This window comes from Oncorhynchus mykiss, chromosome 27 (assembly GCF_013265735.2).
Source record: "Oncorhynchus mykiss isolate Arlee chromosome 27, USDA_OmykA_1.1, whole genome shotgun sequence".
Classification (NCBI taxonomy): domain Eukaryota; kingdom Metazoa; phylum Chordata; class Actinopteri; order Salmoniformes; family Salmonidae; genus Oncorhynchus; species Oncorhynchus mykiss.
Window position 1 is genome coordinate 20,899,541 of NC_048591.1, and position 17,960 is coordinate 20,917,500.

The following is a 17,960-nucleotide window of genomic DNA, read 5'->3' on the forward strand; positions in this document are numbered from 1 at the left end:
TTAACAAAAACAATGGATATACAGTATGATGCCCTAAGAGTTGTGCAAGGTTGATAGAATTATTAAAAATGATTCGTAGCTGCCGAAGGTGCTTCCATCAAGAATTAACTCTGGGGTGTGAAGACATACAGCATGCAATCAATGCATCCTCATGTTTTATTTCTTAGTAATTTAATATATATATATATTTTCAAAGTGAATATATATATATTTTCATATATATATATATTCAAAGTTTGAAGACTGTACAAGGGGTGTGTAGACTTTCACTATTGACTGTATGTATAATTGTTTTATATTAAGAGGCCCTGGCTAATATGACAAACAGTTATTAAACATAATTTAATAACAGATTAGTGATTCATCCTATATAGAACTTTCAATAATAACTTAGAATGATTTGTTTTATAATTATAAAGTCTAATTACCAGTAAACAGTTGTTTGATTTGATGCAGAGCAGAGCAGTGATTGTGAAGCTTACATGTATTTTGAGCTAAGTGTAGTAATTTTTGATATACAGTATCTTTATAGAGCTAAAACTTGCACCTGCAATTAAACATTAGAAAAATGACTTAAATAATCTTTGTCTAAAAGGAAAACTAGACAAATGTATGCACTTTTCACTCTGATTATGGTATTCAACTAGAGGGATAATATAAGATCAGTCATTCAAATATCGCACACCATTAAAAATCAATCATTCTCAGTTACATTATTGTATCTATCTAGCGTAGACGTGGTACATCTGAATAATACACATCTCTCATACTGTATGAATGCAGTTGTGCTGTTAAAAATAGGACTATGTAATCATACTCCTTAGCTAGCATAAAGTAACATCCCAGGAAGGAGTCATAAGTTTTAATCTATGCAATGGTTACAAATTGTGCAAAAAACATGTCGCATGGAAACAACACTAAACAAAACAACGCTGTAAAAAATCTAACAGGCCTAATGGCGGAGTGTCTTAAAAATATCCATATTGGGTATTTGAAGACATCCATGATTGTCCATACTCCATGGCTATTAAAGCAGTACCTCGATCACAATTTCTGTCAGAACTCAAGAACTGGAATAGTACAGTGAATAGTACAGGAGTACAATGAACCAGAGGAAATTCTATCCGAAACTCTGGATAGGCATAAATGAGCCAAACACCACAGGAATCCACATCCAACCAAGAAGCTGTTCTTTCCGGGCCAGCAGAAATTAAAATCAAATGTCTGTGAAGGCAAAAGTCTCTGTCCTGCCTCACTGCAAATTCCATGTCTCTGGGAGTGGTCATGGGTTCTCAGTTTCTCTTCTGAGGAAATGATGCTTTTTGCTTTGGTACCTTTTAACAGTAGTAGTCATGTGTTTGTCTTCATTGACAACAGGTTGACTGTTTCTTCTTTGTTGTTGCATACAGGCTGTTTGAATTACTGTTAATTTCTGAAACAAACAAGAAACTTGCATGAAAAAAGGCTTGTGTGTTTCTTATGTTACTCATACAAGGGTCTGTCTGTAACCTAGTTAGGGTTAACGTGGCAAGAGAAATTATGTTATTCGTATCACATAATGCATGGTGCCATATTTTAACAGTGCACAGCTGTGCACTCACTGATAACGTCCCCAATGTGTCTTGATCCACTCTTCTCTATCTCTGCCAGAACGTTGACCTCAAATGCCAATGGTGCAACACGGAAGAAAAACGCTCTCACATTTTCCCCTACAACAAGAACAGGAGGGGAAAAAACATGAAGTCACCTTTCTTCCTCAGATGTTTAGACAATTAGTTAACACAAATTATAATACTGTCTTACAAACAAGTAGGCTGCATCCTGTCTTATTGCTACCAGTCTCAACATTGATCTGATGTATTAGCCCACCAACCAGTCAATGATGACAAGGCCCAGTACTCTGCTTTGATTTCCTCAGCCAATTTGATGGCTTCCTGTTCAATCTGAGAGTACTGAGCAGGAGACTGAGAAAATAACAGAGAGAAGAGGGAAACACAATGGATATACAAAACATTATTATTATTATTATAATAATATACAGTATTCCATTAATTTTTTGTATCCAGTATATAGTCTGAACTTCGACTTCTGGAAGTTGACATGAGCGGAGAAAACGGATCAATTGTGCCTCTGCAGATTGTATATAAAAAGAGTGAACACATACACTCAGGTCTTTCTTTGTGCCCACCAGGAAAAGCTGGACATTGGTAGGATCATTCTCCTTCAAGGCATCTTCAAGCCACTGCCTGTGGATAAACATAGCGACATTCAAATATGTTAAATGGAATTTACAGAGCACACGTGCAGCCGAAATGTGTATTCATACTCATGTCAGTTGAATCTAATGTATTTTACCTTGCATGGCCCAAAGATGCCACATCATTTACATCAAACACAATAATAATTGCTGGAAAACAGAATTCACTTCATTAGTAAACTCAAACCTCATCAAATCTGTCCCTAAGAACATGGCAACACGTTTTAGGTCGTAATGAATTATATGGAAACATAAAAACTGTTCAAAGAGAACGTTTCCTTACTCTGAGCTCCCCTGTAGTATGTGGAGGCAATACACTTGAACCTCTCCTGCCCCGCAGTGTCCCATCTGTAGAGGAGAGAGATATTGGTGAGTGAAGGGAAACAGATTAGCTCTGGGGATTATTACTGTAGAATACACCAGTAGATTGAGACTCACAACTGTAAACTGAAAGGTACCCCCAACACTTCAAACCGCTCCATCTCAAAGTCAACACCAATGGTTGCCTTGTAGTTCTTGTCAAATGCATCCTTGCAAAATCTAAAAAGCGTAAATGATTAGGAAAATCCGATAATCTGTACTTGCAAACAACCTATAAAAAAACACATTCCAGTTTGGTGTATGCACTGCATTCCATCTGGTTATTAATTCACCAAAACGGCCCAGTTGACTGATACTGCAATCAAGTACTACGCACCAGGAATATCCAAACTTTGCTTACCTATTAATCAGACAGGTTTTTCCCACAGCCAGGTCACCAACCACTATGACCTTAGCTATTTTAAACCTACTGGTTTAAAATCAGAGGTGCCACAGATAGAGAGACAATCAAAGATCACAATGAGACAACATACCACCCTCATCCCCATAATGCCATAAGGGAACTAACTATCTGTATATCTTGAACATGAAAAGGCTTTGTGGCCTACCCACCCTACTGTGCCAGTGCATTGCTCCTGGCAGGCAGTCTTCACTTTGAAGTTGAACTCATCTTTAGTTTGCACAGCAGCCTTCTTACTGTAACACTAGATTACAACATAATGAACACAGCTTTATGAGATTGGTGGCCTAAGCAGCCTAGAGGGCAAAGGAACTAGGTTTGCAAGCCCAGACAGGGTAACACATTCAAATGACTGTTTGACTGCTAGCATGTACTGCATGATGCTTACCTGAGGAAGCTGGGCAATGACGTGGTCTCTTCGAACAGGAGGCAGCACACTCATTGATGGCACTCGGACAGACATTAGGCCAAGATAACAATCATCAAAGGGACCTACAGGGTACAGAATGAATAAGTGGAGGGGGGAGAGAGAGAGAAACTTAGGTTTTGTCGGTGCCTAATTTGTCAATCGGGAGGTGCCGGAACAAAAAAGTGAAAGTGAGAGCGGGTGACTTCGGGAGCTCCAGAAAATCATCTTTATAATAAAGCATTGCATGCATATCATCGCATTTGCATAGTGGTCTAGACTAGAGCAGTAGAGTAGAGGTGTTTGCAGATGTGTGTCCGGGAAAAATGTGGCCTTTTATAAACGCATTTCATGCAATTTTATGTCATTTTACATGACAGGAGCTGAATCTTTTTTAATACCACACAAATGATTGAAATTTCAGGTTACTTTGACACTGACAAAATGAGAATGTAAGATCCTTAAACTTGACCTCATCTTGAATCCACCAATAGACTAGGCCTAGGTGTGTGGAGGAGACACACATATTGTACAATATGAGGGGGAAATTATAGTCCTAAAAAAGCTTTCCAGTTTCACTGACTCACCCAACAATGCGCAGCTCACTCACCGGCGATGGCCGATGCGCTCATGCCAAAAGCCTCTCTCTCTCGTTTTAGTTTGGAAAAACAATGCTGTTTGCTGTTAGGCCTATTTAGAAGTTGATCAAATATTTTCTTAGCCTACAGATATGTAATTTTGTTTCAGCAGGAGCTATTTGCTTTCCAACCTGTTGTCGTGTCTTTGGCTATGCCGGATTAAGTGATATGATATGTTATTCTATAAAATCCTCTCTCTGTAATTAATATTACCTGATTGAGCTAATCATGTCAATGTAAGTAACTAGAAAGTCGGGGCACCACAAAATAATATTTATAGAGCAGTTATCTTCCGAATAAACTCTTAAAGACCTAGTAATATTTTACATCAATAGCAGTCAATATTAATCGTCACCTTATTTCAGTCTCATCTGAAAGTTGTAAATTCTTGGTTATCTTCACGAACCCTGGCTAACAAGTTGAATCAGCAATACAAAATTGGGTTTAATTATTTATTTACTAAATACCTAACTAATCACACAGAATTACATATACACAGAATTAATCATACCTTGATTACAAATTACGTCATAAAGGAAAACGTCCCTAGCGGGCGGAACAGATATGACAGCTGGTTACACAAAGAAAAGGGGGCTGGATTTGAGTGAAAGAGCAGGAAGACTGAGGAACAACGGGAGAAGCGATGTCTCTATCGTAAATACAGTATCTTATGCATTCTAAATTATTGCTATTCTAAATTATTTGGAAAAGGAAAATGCAATAAATATTTACTCTGAGCTGCGCTTCGGTAGGTTGGTGGTAGATGGAAGGGCGTGTTGCCCAACAGAGTCCTTTGAAGAATGTCTCTGCTGGTAAATTGGATATGTTGTAGTAATGTCGTTGTGTGGTAGACGGGATACTCTGTCTGTTCTTTCTTAGCCCACGTTTGCAGCTGCTGTTGCTAACTCAACGGCTAGGAGGTATCACTTCTGTAGTGAATAAGAGTTCAACATTCATACCATTTGCAAACAAAAGCTCACGCTGAGGTTGGGTTCGTTCTGAACCATTCTGACATCGGACAGTCGTCCTCACATTCTCGGAACAGGAGGTTACATTTTTGTCAAGGCTTTATATAGTGGAGGGAGAAGGGTGTTTGAAAAGTTTTATAACCCATGTCTCTTCACAGGGGCGAGCTACTGATTAAGCAGAGCCCTAACCTTATGAAAACCCAAATCTCTCATTTGGAAGCTAAAATTACATTTAATCTTTTCACCAATAATTTTATATTCAAACATTTAAATTGAACAACAATTCCATGTGAATCCGATAACTACAATATGCAGACTTTCCACTGTAGAGTTTATGTCATCCTATCATTATGACTGTCATAAACCTACCCCCAGGCCAACGTCATGACACTGCGCTATCCCACAATTCTATACTGAACAGAAATATAAATGCAACATGCAACAATTTCACAGATTTTACTGAATTACAGGTCATATAAGGAAATTAGTAAATTGAAATATAATCATTAGGCCCTAATCTATGGATTTTATATGACTGGGCAGGGGTGCAGCCATGGGTGGGGCTCCCAAGTGGATGGACCTATCAGAATTAGTTTCCCCCAACAAACAGGATTTATTACAGACAGAAATACTCCTCAGTTTCCTCAGCTGTCTGGGTGGGTGGTCTCAGACGATCCCGCAGGTGGAGGTCCTGGGCTGGTGTGGTTATTTTAATTGTATTTTACCTTTACTTAACTAGGCAAATCAGTTAATAAGAACAAATTCTTATTTACAATATCCCGGTCAAACCCTAACCCAGAAGACACTGGGCCAATTGTGCGCCGCCCTATGGGACTCCTAATCACGGCCGGTTGTGATAAATCCTGGAATCGAACCAGGGTCTGTAGTGACGCCTCAGGCACTGAGATGCAGTGCCTTAGACCGCTGCGCCACTCGGGAGCCCCGAGTATACGTGGTCTGCGGTTGTGAGGCCAGTTGGATGTACTGCAAAATTCCCTATAATGACATTATGGTAGAGAAGTTAACATTCAATTCTCTGGTAACAGCTCTGGTGGACATTCCTGCTGTTAGCAGGACAATTGCATGCTCCCTCAAAACTTGAGACTTCTGTGGCATGGTGCTGTATGACAAAACTGCACATTTTAGAGTGGCCTTTTATTGTCCCCAGCACAAGGTGCACCTGGGTAATGATCATGCTGTTTTATCCACTTCTTGATATGCCACACATGTCAGGTGGCTGGATTATCTTGGCAAAGGAGAAATGTTCACTAACAGGGATGAAAAACAAATGTGTGCACAACATTTGAGATAAATAATATTTTTGGCATATGGAAAATGTCTGGGATCTTTTATTTCAGCTCATGAAACATGGGACCAACACCTTACATGTTGCGTTTATATTTTTGCTCAGTATTTTAAATATTGCAAATGCATGCTGTTCACTGACAGATTTGCCACGCATTCCCGACTGTAGGCAATGTCTTGTGATTGGACTATACACAATCCACAGCTAGGCTATAAAAATAAAAAAAAGCTATTGATCCTCTTGGCTATTATAGACCTACTCCTGGTGTAGTATTCTGAATTATTTAATGTATTTCTCAACATACGGCAGTAATTCTATAATGTTGGCAAATGTATTTCAATTTATCTGGTGTGCTGCAGCACCACCAGCGCCCTTCCTTCCCATAGATATGATTCTTCAAGGAAATAAATGATGAAGCACCCTTCCCATAGCTATGATTCTATAAGGAAATAAATGATGAAGTACAACTCTGGAGAGATGGTTGCAGGCTCATGTCTATCAGAGTGCCTGTAGCCTCTCTCACAACACAGCAACTGCAAAGAGTTGGTCTCTGGGCTACAATGTTGAGCAAATCATAAACCCGGAATGGCCCAACCCAAATAAATTGTTAGAATATCAGGCGTGGGGTGAAAACCTACGTTTTCACATTAGGCTACGTTTTTTAGGGCGCTATGATAATTACAGAGGCGGCAACACGAATTAACTCTAATCGCTTTTATTCGAATTTAAACATTGCAAACAGTGAAAATTACGTTTCATGCCACGAGATTACCGGATCATGGCAAATAGGTTCCGGAACGAAACAGTCAAAAACTGAGAGGTTCCGGCTCATGTTACGGCTCAAATGAAGCACTGGGTTTTGTTAACATGACAATTATGAGCAAGAGTAGCCTATGCAACCTGTGAGATTACGCACCACTACACGATTACAATTGACTGATTACAATTTTACGCTACTGCTACTCTCTGTTCATTATATATGCATAGTCACTTTAACCATATCTACATGTACATACTACCTCAATCAGCCTGACTAACCGGTGTCTGTATGTAGCCTCGCTACTGTTATTATTATTTTACTTACCTATTGTTCACCTAATACCTTTTTTGCACTATGGGTTAGAGCCTGTAAATAAGCATTTCATTGTAAAGTCTACCTACACCTGTTGTATTCGGCGCACGTGACAAATAAACGTTGATTTGATTAGCCTATGAGTCAGTAGCCAGTAACTCGTCTGTTCTGGAGATGATCCACTAATCTCTATTTTAATCATATTGTTCTGTGCACAAAGAAAATGAATTACTGTAAACTGTTTACAATTATATAGCTAATTCATACTAAACCGATAATAGATTGTAAAAAAGTATTGTTGCTCTTTATAATTGTAATCATGCTTAATCATAATTCACATGATAAGAAGCAACTCTAGTCTCTTCAAGAACCAAAACGTGTGGACACATTGAAACATGATCTCCCAAAATGGTTTAATAAAAACCGAAGTTGTCTACAAAGGAAAAATAAAAGCTACTAGAGAACAGAGTCCATGCTGGGATGTCACTAGAGCTACATACCTTGGAACAGGACAGGATAGCGTTTTTTCGTTCGTTTTTTTAAACCTTCAGTCAATAAAGAAAAGCTTAGACTTTTAGTTTGGTTTCAAGATTTGAGGTTTTACATAAATGAATCCGAATCTTTCCAAAAAAAAGCTCACCGTATTCGTTCACACCAAATAAACCAGACCTTCGGAAGTGAGTGGGAAATAACGTAGTCTGCAAATTATTTAGGTGTTTAGGCGGACCTCTTACTCAGCTCCAGGTTCCCATTGGAATTTGGGAAATAAAGTCTTTGCGAGTCGACTCCCCCTGGCGGCAGATATCATTGGACACAAAGTAGCCCAAACACACATTTAATTTCTAATTTGTTGTCATTATACAAAATCTTGTAGGCTACAATGCAACATTATAGTCATTGGCGTCATATTCCAGGGATAGAACGCTGGGTTTTCTGTCCTTTGATATTTACTACAGGCCCATGTTGCCTTGCCACTTTTTCTATTTCTTTGCTCATCGACACTTCCTGTCTCATGGATACATGGTGTCGGGTGTCTTACCAGTAGTAGCCAATGGAAAATTACAATTAGGCAGGGTTTTGACTCCACATCTGGCAAAATACAGAATGTTTTGTTGCTTCTTTCCTGGAGGTGGTATAATCGTTTTGCATATGCACCAGCATCAATAATCTCTTTAGTTTACACAAAACAGCTCTAGAGGGCGGCATAGATCCATTAAATATTTTATCTTTACGCAATTGGACGATGATTTAAAACAGTTTAACAATGTTTTCCTTCCTTAACTAAGGGTCTTTATTTGTTCAACAGATCATGAGGATGCGTTCAACAAACAACAGGCTTTTAAAGAGCTTTAATGAGGCACATCAAATCAAATTATTAAAATCCGAGATGTCATCTTCGAGTCAAGCAATTGCTTTATAATTTATATGTTAAGGTATATTTTACTTTTTACAGTAATATGTATTTTTTTACTATACAGAACAAAAATATAAAACGCAACATGCAACAATTTCAATGATTTTACTGAGTTACAGTTAATAAGGAAATCAGTCAATTGAAATTAATTTGGCCCTAATCTATGGATTTCACATGACTGGGCAGGGGCACAGCCATGGGTGGGCCTGACCTTGGCTGGAGCCAGGTCCAGCCAATCAGAATGAGTTTTTCCCCACAAAAGGGCTTTATTACAGACAACTCCATCAAAACTTGAGACATCTGTGGCAGTACTGTGATACAAAACTGCACATTTTAGTGGCCTTTTATTGCCAGCACAAGGTGCACCTTTGTAATGATCATGCGGTTTAATCTGCTTATTGACAATCCATCCACCTGACAGGTGTGGCATATTTTGGCACAAATGTGCACACAAAATTGGAGGGAAGTAAGCTTTTTGTGCTTATGGACCATTTCTGGGATCTCTTATTTCAGCTCATGGAACCAAAACATAACAAAAATAAACAAAAATAAATGCAAAATGCTAAGTATATTTGGCAAGTATGTATAGCTCTTCAAAACTGACCGTTTATTGTACACAGTTGTTCTACAGAGATTTCTGTCCACATCATTCAGTCCAGCGCCACATTTAAACAGTGTTGGGGAGTAGTGAACTATCTATGTAGTTCAACTAGTAATTTTACTATATTTTGCAGTAGCTTGGTGGGAGTTGAACTAAATTAAAATCTTTGTAGTGTTTTCAGTAGTTTGTTACTTTTTTTTGCCATGTAGTGGTGTAGCTAACTCCTGGAACTGCACACCACTTTTATTTGAACAAATAAAAGATGGGTGAAGTAGGCAATAATTTCCCGTCTTTTTTGGCATCAGACCTGCCTCATTCAAATCAAATTGATTTATATAGCCCTTCTTACATCAGCTGATATCTCAAAGTGCTGTACAGAACACAGCCTAAAACCCCAAACAGCAAGCAATGCAGGTGTAGAAGCACGGTGGCTAGGAGTAACTCCATAGAAAAGTCCGAAACCTAGAGGAACCAGGCTGTGAGGGGTGGCCAGTCCTCTTCTGACGGAAAACCAGGTGGAGATTATCACAGAACATGACCAAGATGTTCAAATGTTCATAAATGACCAGCATGGTCAAATAATAATAATCACAGTAGTTGTCGAGGGTGCAAGAGGTCAGCACCTCTACCGCTCCTGCTGTCTCTAGAGAGTTGACACAGCAGGTCTGGGACAGGTAGCACGTCCGGTGAACAGGTCAGGGTTCCATAGCTCTCAGGCAGAACAGTTGAAACTGAAGCAGCAGCACGGCCATTCACACTTGAAACGTGTTTAATAAGCTAAATTACACATCGTTACCATATAACCCCAAAGTGATTGGTTCTTGCAATTTGTAGTCTACGTCATATCCGATTTACAATGTTTCTACAAAGTAGTTTAGATTACATTTGTGTTAACTTTGAAAAAGTAACTTTAGTTACATAATAAAAATATAGTTTAAGGGTGGCTTTAGTGCACCTTACCAATTTCTTCACACTGGAAGAAGTTCGCTTGGTAAACTAAACTCAGCAAAATAAGAAAATGTCCCTTTTTCGGGACCCTGTCTTTCAAAGATAATTCATAAAAATCCAAATAACTTCACAGATCTTCATTGTAAAGGGTTTAAACACGGTTTTCCATGCTTGTTCAATGAATCATAAACAATTAATGAACATGCACCTGTGGAACGGTCGGTAAGACACTAACAGCTTACAGACAGTAGGCAATTAAGGTCACAGTTATGAAAACTTAGGACACTAAAGAGGCCTTTCTACTGACTCTGAAAAACACCAAAAGAAAAATGCCCAGGGTCCCTGCTCATCTGCGTGAACGTGCCTTAGGCATGCTGCAAGGAGGCATGAGGACTGCAGATGTGGTCAGGGCAATAAATTGCAATGTCCTTACTGTGAGACGCCTAAAACAGCGTTACAGGATGGACAGCTGATCGTCCTCGCAGTGGCAGACCACGTGTAATAACACCTGCACAGGACAATGTATCACACCTGCGGGACAAGTACAGGATGGCAACAACTGCCCGAGTTACACTAGGAACACACAATCAGTGCTCAGACTGTCCGCAATAGGCTGAGAGAGGCTGGACTGTAGGCCTGTTGTAAGGCAGGTCCTCACCAGACATCACCGGCAACAATGTTGCTATGGGCACAAACCCACCGTCGCTGGACCAGACAAAACTGGCAAAAAGTGCTCTTCACTGACGAGTCATGGTTTTGTCTCACCAGGAGTGAAGGTCGGATTCGCATTTATCGTCGAAGGATACCTGGCCCGGGTATACTGGAAGGATATTGACCTCATTCCGTCAGTAGAGGATGCCTGGTTATTCTTTAAAAGTGCTTTCCTCACCATCTTAAATAAGCATGTGCCATTCAAAAAAAATGAGAACCAGGAACAGATATAGCCCTTGGTTCACTCCAGACCTGACTGCCCTTGACCAGCACAAAAACATCCTGTGGCGTACTGCATTAGCATCGAACAGCTCCCGCGATATGCAACTTTTCTGGGAAGTTAGGAAAGCAAAGGCTAGCTTTTTTCAAGCAGAAATTTGCATCCTGTAGCACAAACTCCAAAAAGTTCTGGTACACTGTAAAGTCCATGGAGAAAAAAAGCACCTCCTCCCAGCTGCCCGCTACACTGAGGCTAGGAAACACTGCCACCACCAATAAATCCACAATAATTGAAAATTTCAATAAACATTTTTTCTACAGCTGGCCATGCTTTCCACCTAGCTACCCCTACCCCGGTCAACAGCCCTGCACCCCCCACAGCAACTTGCCCAAGCCTCCCCCATTTCTCCTTCACCCAAATTCAGATTGCCAATGTTCTGAATGAGCTGCTAAATCTGGACCCCTACAAATCAGCAGGGCGAGACAATCTGGACCCTCTCTTTCTAAAAATATCCCCTGAAATTGTTGCAACCCCTATTACTAGCCTGTTTAACCTCTCGCATCGTCTGAGATCCCCAAAGATTGGAAAGCTGCCGCGGTCATCCCCCTCTTCAAAGGGGTAGACACTCTAGACCCAAACTGCTACAGACCTATATCTATCCTACCCTGCCTTTCTAAGGTAAGCCAAGTTAACAAACAGATCACCGACCATTTCGAATCCCACCGAACCTTCTTCGCTATGCAATCTGGTTTCCGAGCTGGTCATGGGTGCACCTTAGCCACGCTCAAGGTCCTAAACAATATAACCTCCATCGATAAGAGACAATACTGTGCAGCTGTATTCATCGACCTGCCCAATGCTTTCGACTCTTGTCAATCACCACATTCTTGTCAGCAGACTCAACAGCCTTGGTTTCTCAAATGACTGTCTCGCCTGGTTCACAACTACTTCTCAGATCGATTTGACACACTGAACTCTGAGAGCCTGTTGTCCGTACCTCCTGCAGTCTCTATGGGGGTGCCACAGGGTTCAATTCTCGGGCCGACTATTCTCTGTATACATCAATGATGTTGCTCTTGCTGCTGATGATTCTCTCAGCCACCTCTACGCAGACTACACTATTCTGTATACTTCTGGCCCTTATTTGGACACTGTGTTAACTAACCTCCAGATGAGCTTCAATGCCATACAACTCTCTTTCCATGGCCTCCAACTGCTCTTACATGCAAGTAAAACTAAATGCATGCTCTTCAACCGATCGCTGCCCACAACTGCCCACCTGTCCAGCATCACTACTCTGGACAGCTCTGACTTAGAATATGTGGACAACTACAAATACCTATGTGTCTGGTTAGACTGAAAACTCTCCTTCCAGACTAACATGAAGCATCTCCAATCCAAAATGAAATCTAGAATTGGCTTCATATTTCGCAACGAAGCATCCTTCACTCATGCTGCCAAACAAACATACCCACGTTAAACTGACTATCCCACCAATCCTTGACTTCGGCGATGTCATTTACAAAATGCCTCCAACACTCTACTCAGCAAATTGGATGCAGTCTATCACAGTGCCATCCGTTTTGTCACCAAAGCCCAATATACTAGCCACCACTGCGACCTGTATGCTTTCGTTGGCTGGCCCTCGCTTCATATTCGTTTCCAAACCCAGGTTCCAGGTCATCTATAAGTCTTTGCTAGGTAAAGCCCCGCCTTAGCTCACTGGTCACCATAGCAACACCCACCCGTAGCACACACTCCAGCAGGTATATTTCACTGGTCATCCCCAAAGCCAACACCTCAGCAATCACTATACACAGCTCATCTGTAAATAGCACACCCAACTACCTCATCCCCATATTGTTTTATTTTGAGCTCTTTTGCACTCCAGTATTTCTACCTGCACATCTCTCACTCCAGTGTTAATGCTAAATTGTAATTATTTCACCACTATGACCTATTTATTTCTTTACCTCCCTAATTTTACTACATTTGCACACACTGTACATATATTTTTCTATTGTGTTATTGACTGCACATTTCTTTATCCCATGTGTAACTGTGTTGTTTTTGTTCGCACTGCTTTGCCTGATCTTGGCCAGGTCGAAGTTGTAAGTGAGAACTTGTTCTTAACTGGCCTTCCTGGTTAAATAAAAATGTGAAATAAAATATATTTTTTAAACAGCAAGATCTGGCGAAGTCCATGAGGAGATGCACTCCAGTACTTAATGCAGCTGGTGGCCACACCAGATACTGACTGTTACTTTTGACCCCTCCTTTGTTCAGGGACACATTATTCAATTTCTGTGGAACTTGTTCAGTTTGTCTCTCAGTTGTTGAATCTTATATCCGTACAAATATTTACACGTTACGTTTCCTGAAAATAAACGCAGTCGACAGTGAGAAGAAGCTTTTTTTTTTGCTGAGTAGCTTCCCCAACACCATCTATAGACATACTATGGGGGCTATCCAGGGAAAATTGTTGCGAAGGAACTGCGGTATAGGCACTACTATGGCTTACCAAGACTCGTTAGATTTATGGAATGAAAATAATGGTCGCTGTTGTAAGAATGCCAGTCACCTATGTATTGGTGTTGACCTTTTGAGACCAAACAGGGAAGAATGAAAGTGAAACAGATGTATTGTCGGACAATTTGTTAGTGTCAGATATTGATTGTATTATAGTACATTTACAAAATCCTATTAGTGGAAATTTCAATAAAACTATGTTGCTAAGCCAAACCTGACAGAATTTGTGGGGTGGGATGTACAGCAACCAAGGTGGTCCCTGTTATCCTTGGCAGTTTGTTTCTCTACTGTATGCATGTATGATTGTTAGCATTTTTTCTGTAAAAGAGCATTCCACATGAATCATGTAAATTCCTATATTGTTAACAATTGTAATAGCTATGATCAGAAGCAAAAGTGGCACAGTATCCTGGAAGTAATTTAGTAGGATTCTCCCAGTCAGTGTGAACAGACCAGTCTCTCACTGTATGCTGCCCAGTTAGTGTGAGTGAGGGATCTTCAGTCACAGTGGGCATAATCATCACTATAGGGCATGTACCACTGTCCACATCCTTTCCTGGCCGCCTCTCACGACAACACGAGCCTTTGAGAGAGCTTTTTTGTTGTTGTTATAATAATAATAATAATAATAAAGTCACAGCTTGACACAATGCGATGAGATGTGTAACCGAACAAACACACCAAACACAACATCAGGTATACGGTCATGTCACTATCGGTGTCATTCAGCGAGGAACTTTTTGACGTTGTTGTGGGTGCCATTTTGCTCCATGTGAGCCCTGCTCCGGGGGAAGAAGTCGGCGCGGAGAAGACGATAAAAGTAGATCAGGATCATGGTGTTCATGAGAGTCATGGTAACCAGGAAGTAGCCTCCTTTGTCCATCCAGGAGTAGTTCTGTACAATGTAATATGTGAGGTAGAACTGTGCGCTGAGGCGGAAGACGATGTAGGTGAAGAGGTTGAGGAACTTATTGATTTGGTACAGAGGGGACGACTGCTGTGATGCTAGCTTCAGCATTAGCCTCAAATGCAGGGTGACACTGTTAACCTCCACAAAGAGAGCCACCACAGCACCGGCCACGTAGAGGTGTGAGTACAGAGAATACAGGAAGCACCAGAGCACCTGAGGAAGGGAAGGACAGAGAGAAAGTAGTTAATACATACCAATGGCACTCTGCCGCCTTACTGCTGTAAGGCAATTGGGATACTGTAATCTTTGCAATAGTAAAACTGGGGAAAAATTTACAATTTATATTGAATATACTGTATGATTAATGGCTCACCAAAAAAACACTAATCAACCAACTAGTGGTCAGAATATTGGGACAAATACGACATGACCAAAAGTATGTGGACAACTGCTTGTCGAACATCTCATTCCAAAATCATGAGCATTAATATGGAGTTGATCCCTTTGCTGCTATAACAGCCTACAGGTGGCTCTTCTGGGAAGGCTTTCCACTAGATGTTGGAACATTGCTGCAGGGACTTGCTTCCATTCAGTCACAAGAGCATTAGTGAAGTCCGGTACTGATGTTGGGCGATTAGGCCTGGCTCGCAGTCGGCATTAGAATTCATCCCAAAGGGGTTTGATAGGGGTTGAGGTCAGGGCTCTGCAGGCCAGTCAAGTTCTTCCACACCGATCGACAAACCATTCTGTATGGACCTTGCTATGTGCACGGGAGCATTGTCATGCTGAAACAGGAAAGGGCCTTCCCCAAACGGTTGCCACAAAGTTTGAAGCACAGAATCAGCTGGCAGTGGTGGGCAATTCCAGCCCTCGGGGGCCTGATTGGGGTCACAGTTTTGCCCCAGCTAATACACCAGACTCCAATAATCACCTAATCACGACCTTCAGTTTAGAATGCAATTTGATTAAATCAGCTGTGTTTGCTAAGGATGGAGAAAAAAAGTGTGACAATCAGGCCCCTGAGGACTTGAGTTGCCCACCCCTGAAAATCATTGTATGCTGTAGCATTAAGGTTTCCCTTCACTGGAAATCAGGGGCAAGCCCGAACCATGAAAAACCGCCCAGACCATTATTCCTCCACCAAACTTTACAGTTGGCACTATGCATTTGGGCAGGTAGCCTTCTCCTGGCATCCACCAAACCCAGATTTATCCGTCGGACTGCCAGACGAAGCGTGATTCATCACTCCAGAGAACGTGCTTCCACTGCTCCAGAGTCCAATGGTGGCGAGCTTTACACCACTCCAGCCAACGCTTGGCATTGCGCATGGTGATCTTAGGCCATGAAATCCCATTTAATGAAGCTCCCGATGAACAGTTTGTGTGCTGACGTTGCTTACAGAGGTAGTTTGGAACTCAGTAAGGAGTGTTGCAACCGAGGACAGACAACTTTTACACGCTACGAGTTTCAGCACTTGGCGGTCCCGTTCTGTGAGCCGTTGTTGCTCCTAGACGTTTCCACTTCACAATAACAGTACTTACAGTTGACTGGGGCAGCTCTAGCAGGGCAGACATTTGACGAACTGACTTGATGGAAAGGTGGCATCCTATGACGGTGCCACGTTGAATGTCACTGAGCTCTTCAGTAAGACTATTCTACTGTCAATGTTTGTTTATGGAGAGTGCATGGCTGTGTGCTCGATTTTATACACCTGTCAGCAATGTGTGGCTTAAATAGCAGAATCCACTAATTTGAAGGGGTGTCCACATACATTTGTATATATAGTGTACACTGACTAATCGGAGACACAGGGAAGCTCAGCTCAATGTGTGCCTCAGATCAGTGGCAAGATGTCCTGTGTTCAACACAACACACATCCCCCCACACAATGGTGGGTGTTGTTCGCCTGCAGTCAGGGATAGGCACACAGAGCGTTCATTTAGATGACAGAATAGGCCCGCACTGTGTCACCTTTAAAATGTCACTACTGACACAGTAAATCCCCCTAGGAGTGTGATTCCTCTTAGCACCATACAATATTAAGATGTCATCTGCAAAATTCCTTCACATCTCACATTGTTTCAATTCACTTCACTTAGCTTGAATTGAAACAAAGCGTGAGCGCAGCGATCAGTCTGTTTTCACAAGGTCATAAAACAAAACCAGTGAATTAAAATACTGCATCTAACCTTCAGACACAATCTAGCAGTAGCTGCTGTAACAAACAAAACCAAAAATATATAATTTTAAAAAAAGGCCATATGTAAATTCTTACCAGGTACAAACTGAAACAAAAAGGTAAATTATCTTACCAGAACATGATGAATTAAGAACTCCCAGGATCCTCTTGCATGTCCAGTTAGAATGATGTCACCTGCATCTTGTACAAAGTATCCTGTCAAAGGAGAGTAAAGAGCAATGCCTCAGTCGAGGCCTTTTGAGCATTCTAAATAAAATGGTATTCATCACAAACAGGTGTAGACTTAGTGAAATGCTTACTTATGGGCCCTTCCCAACAATGCCAAGAAAAAAATTCCATTGTTTTACTTTTCGATGTGTGTATTGTTAGACACTATTGCACTGTTGGAGCTAGGAACACAAGCATTTCGCTACACCCACAAACATCTGCTAAATGTGTGTATGTGACCAATAAAATGTGATTTGAAAAGTAAAACGCGTAATAATAAATACACAATGAGTAATGATAACTTTGCTATATACACGGGATACCAGTACAGAGTTGATCTAAGAGCTATCTAATCTTAGGCCACGTTCCAACGTGCATTCCAGCATACCCCTTTGAATGCATGCCCAATACGTTGCTTCATTCATATTCTATGCTAGTGTGGATATTGGAACAGAGATTCTATTTCTATGGAGATTCTATTTCTATGGATTACTTATCAAGGTCCAAACAACAGAGGAGGCCATCTAAATGGTTGATAACAGTAGTACCATAAACAAAATAGTCAGGACTTCCCTGTCCTACATATATCAGCGGAGAGAAATATATTGGACCGCACTGGCATAGTCCATCCTAATTATCAGCACCATGGACATGTGTTACACTTGAAAGGAAAACACAGGGAAACCGCTTTGGACTGCATTTCAAAAATTAGTGTTGTGTGAACCTCTATAAATGGCAATCTGTCTCAATGGAATGGAAGGTTTGCGGCTGTCAGGCTGGCTCTCCTCAGAC

The 17,960-nt window shown here is 41.0% G+C and overlaps 2 protein-coding genes across 14 annotated transcripts in view; both read right to left on the reverse strand.

Moving 5' to 3' along the window:
* Nucleotides 1-687: 687 nt before the first annotated feature.
* On the reverse strand, nt 688-8,632 carry rab34a (RAB34, member RAS oncogene family a). 12 transcript variants are annotated; one of them, XM_036965399.1, is made up of 12 exons: nt 8,069-8,415; nt 7,929-7,973; nt 3,427-3,530; nt 3,191-3,282; nt 2,979-3,047; nt 2,696-2,797; nt 2,541-2,605; nt 2,356-2,407; nt 2,165-2,246; nt 1,874-1,964; nt 1,602-1,709; nt 688-1,432 (listed from the first exon to the last, which is right to left on the reverse strand). In XM_036965399.1, the coding sequence occupies exons 3-12, from the start codon at nt 3,499-3,501 to the stop codon at nt 1,365-1,367; spliced, it is 804 nt and encodes a 267-aa protein (XP_036821294.1). In that variant the 5' UTR covers nt 3,502-3,530; nt 7,929-7,973; nt 8,069-8,415; the 3' UTR covers nt 688-1,364. The 12 variants fall into 12 exon arrangements, 11 of the variants coding, with proteins under 11 accessions (XP_036821294.1, XP_036821302.1, XP_036821303.1 ...); XM_036965407.1 differs by having other exon boundaries at nt 2,979-3,044; nt 8,069-8,413; XM_036965408.1 differs by lacking the exons at nt 7,929-7,973; nt 8,069-8,415 and adding an exon at nt 8,468-8,632 and having other exon boundaries at nt 2,979-3,044.
* A 5,347-nt stretch (nt 8,633-13,979) lies between these two features.
* Nucleotides 13,980-17,960, reverse strand: part of LOC110507754 (TLC domain-containing protein 1) — a 10,611-nt gene continuing 6,630 nt past the window's right edge. For both annotated transcript variants that reach the window (XM_021587966.2, XM_021587965.2), the window contains 2 exons: nt 17,074-17,156; nt 13,980-14,974 (listed from right to left, as the gene is read on the reverse strand). In XM_021587966.2, coding sequence (XP_021443641.1) covers nt 14,573-14,974; nt 17,074-17,156 — 485 coding nt within the window. In that variant the 3' untranslated portion in view covers nt 13,980-14,572. The remainder of the gene's footprint in view (nt 14,975-17,073; nt 17,157-17,960) is intronic.

What these genes read in the sequence shown, in the direction of transcription:
- rab34a (XM_036965400.1), bottom strand. Translation starts at nt 3,501, where the DNA reads ATGTCTGTCCGAGTGCCATCAATGAGTGTGCTGCCTCCTGTTCGAAGA. An exon ending in TCATTGCCCAGCTTCCTCAG is followed by an intron (nt 3,283 to 3,426) that starts GTAAGCATCATG and finishes GTTGTAATCTAG; the next exon opens with TGTTACAGTAAGAAGGCTGC. An exon ending in CAATGCACTGGCACAGTAGG is followed by an intron (nt 3,048 to 3,190) that starts GTGGGTAGGCCA and finishes ATTTTAAACCAG; the next exon opens with TAGGTTTAAAATAGCTAAGG.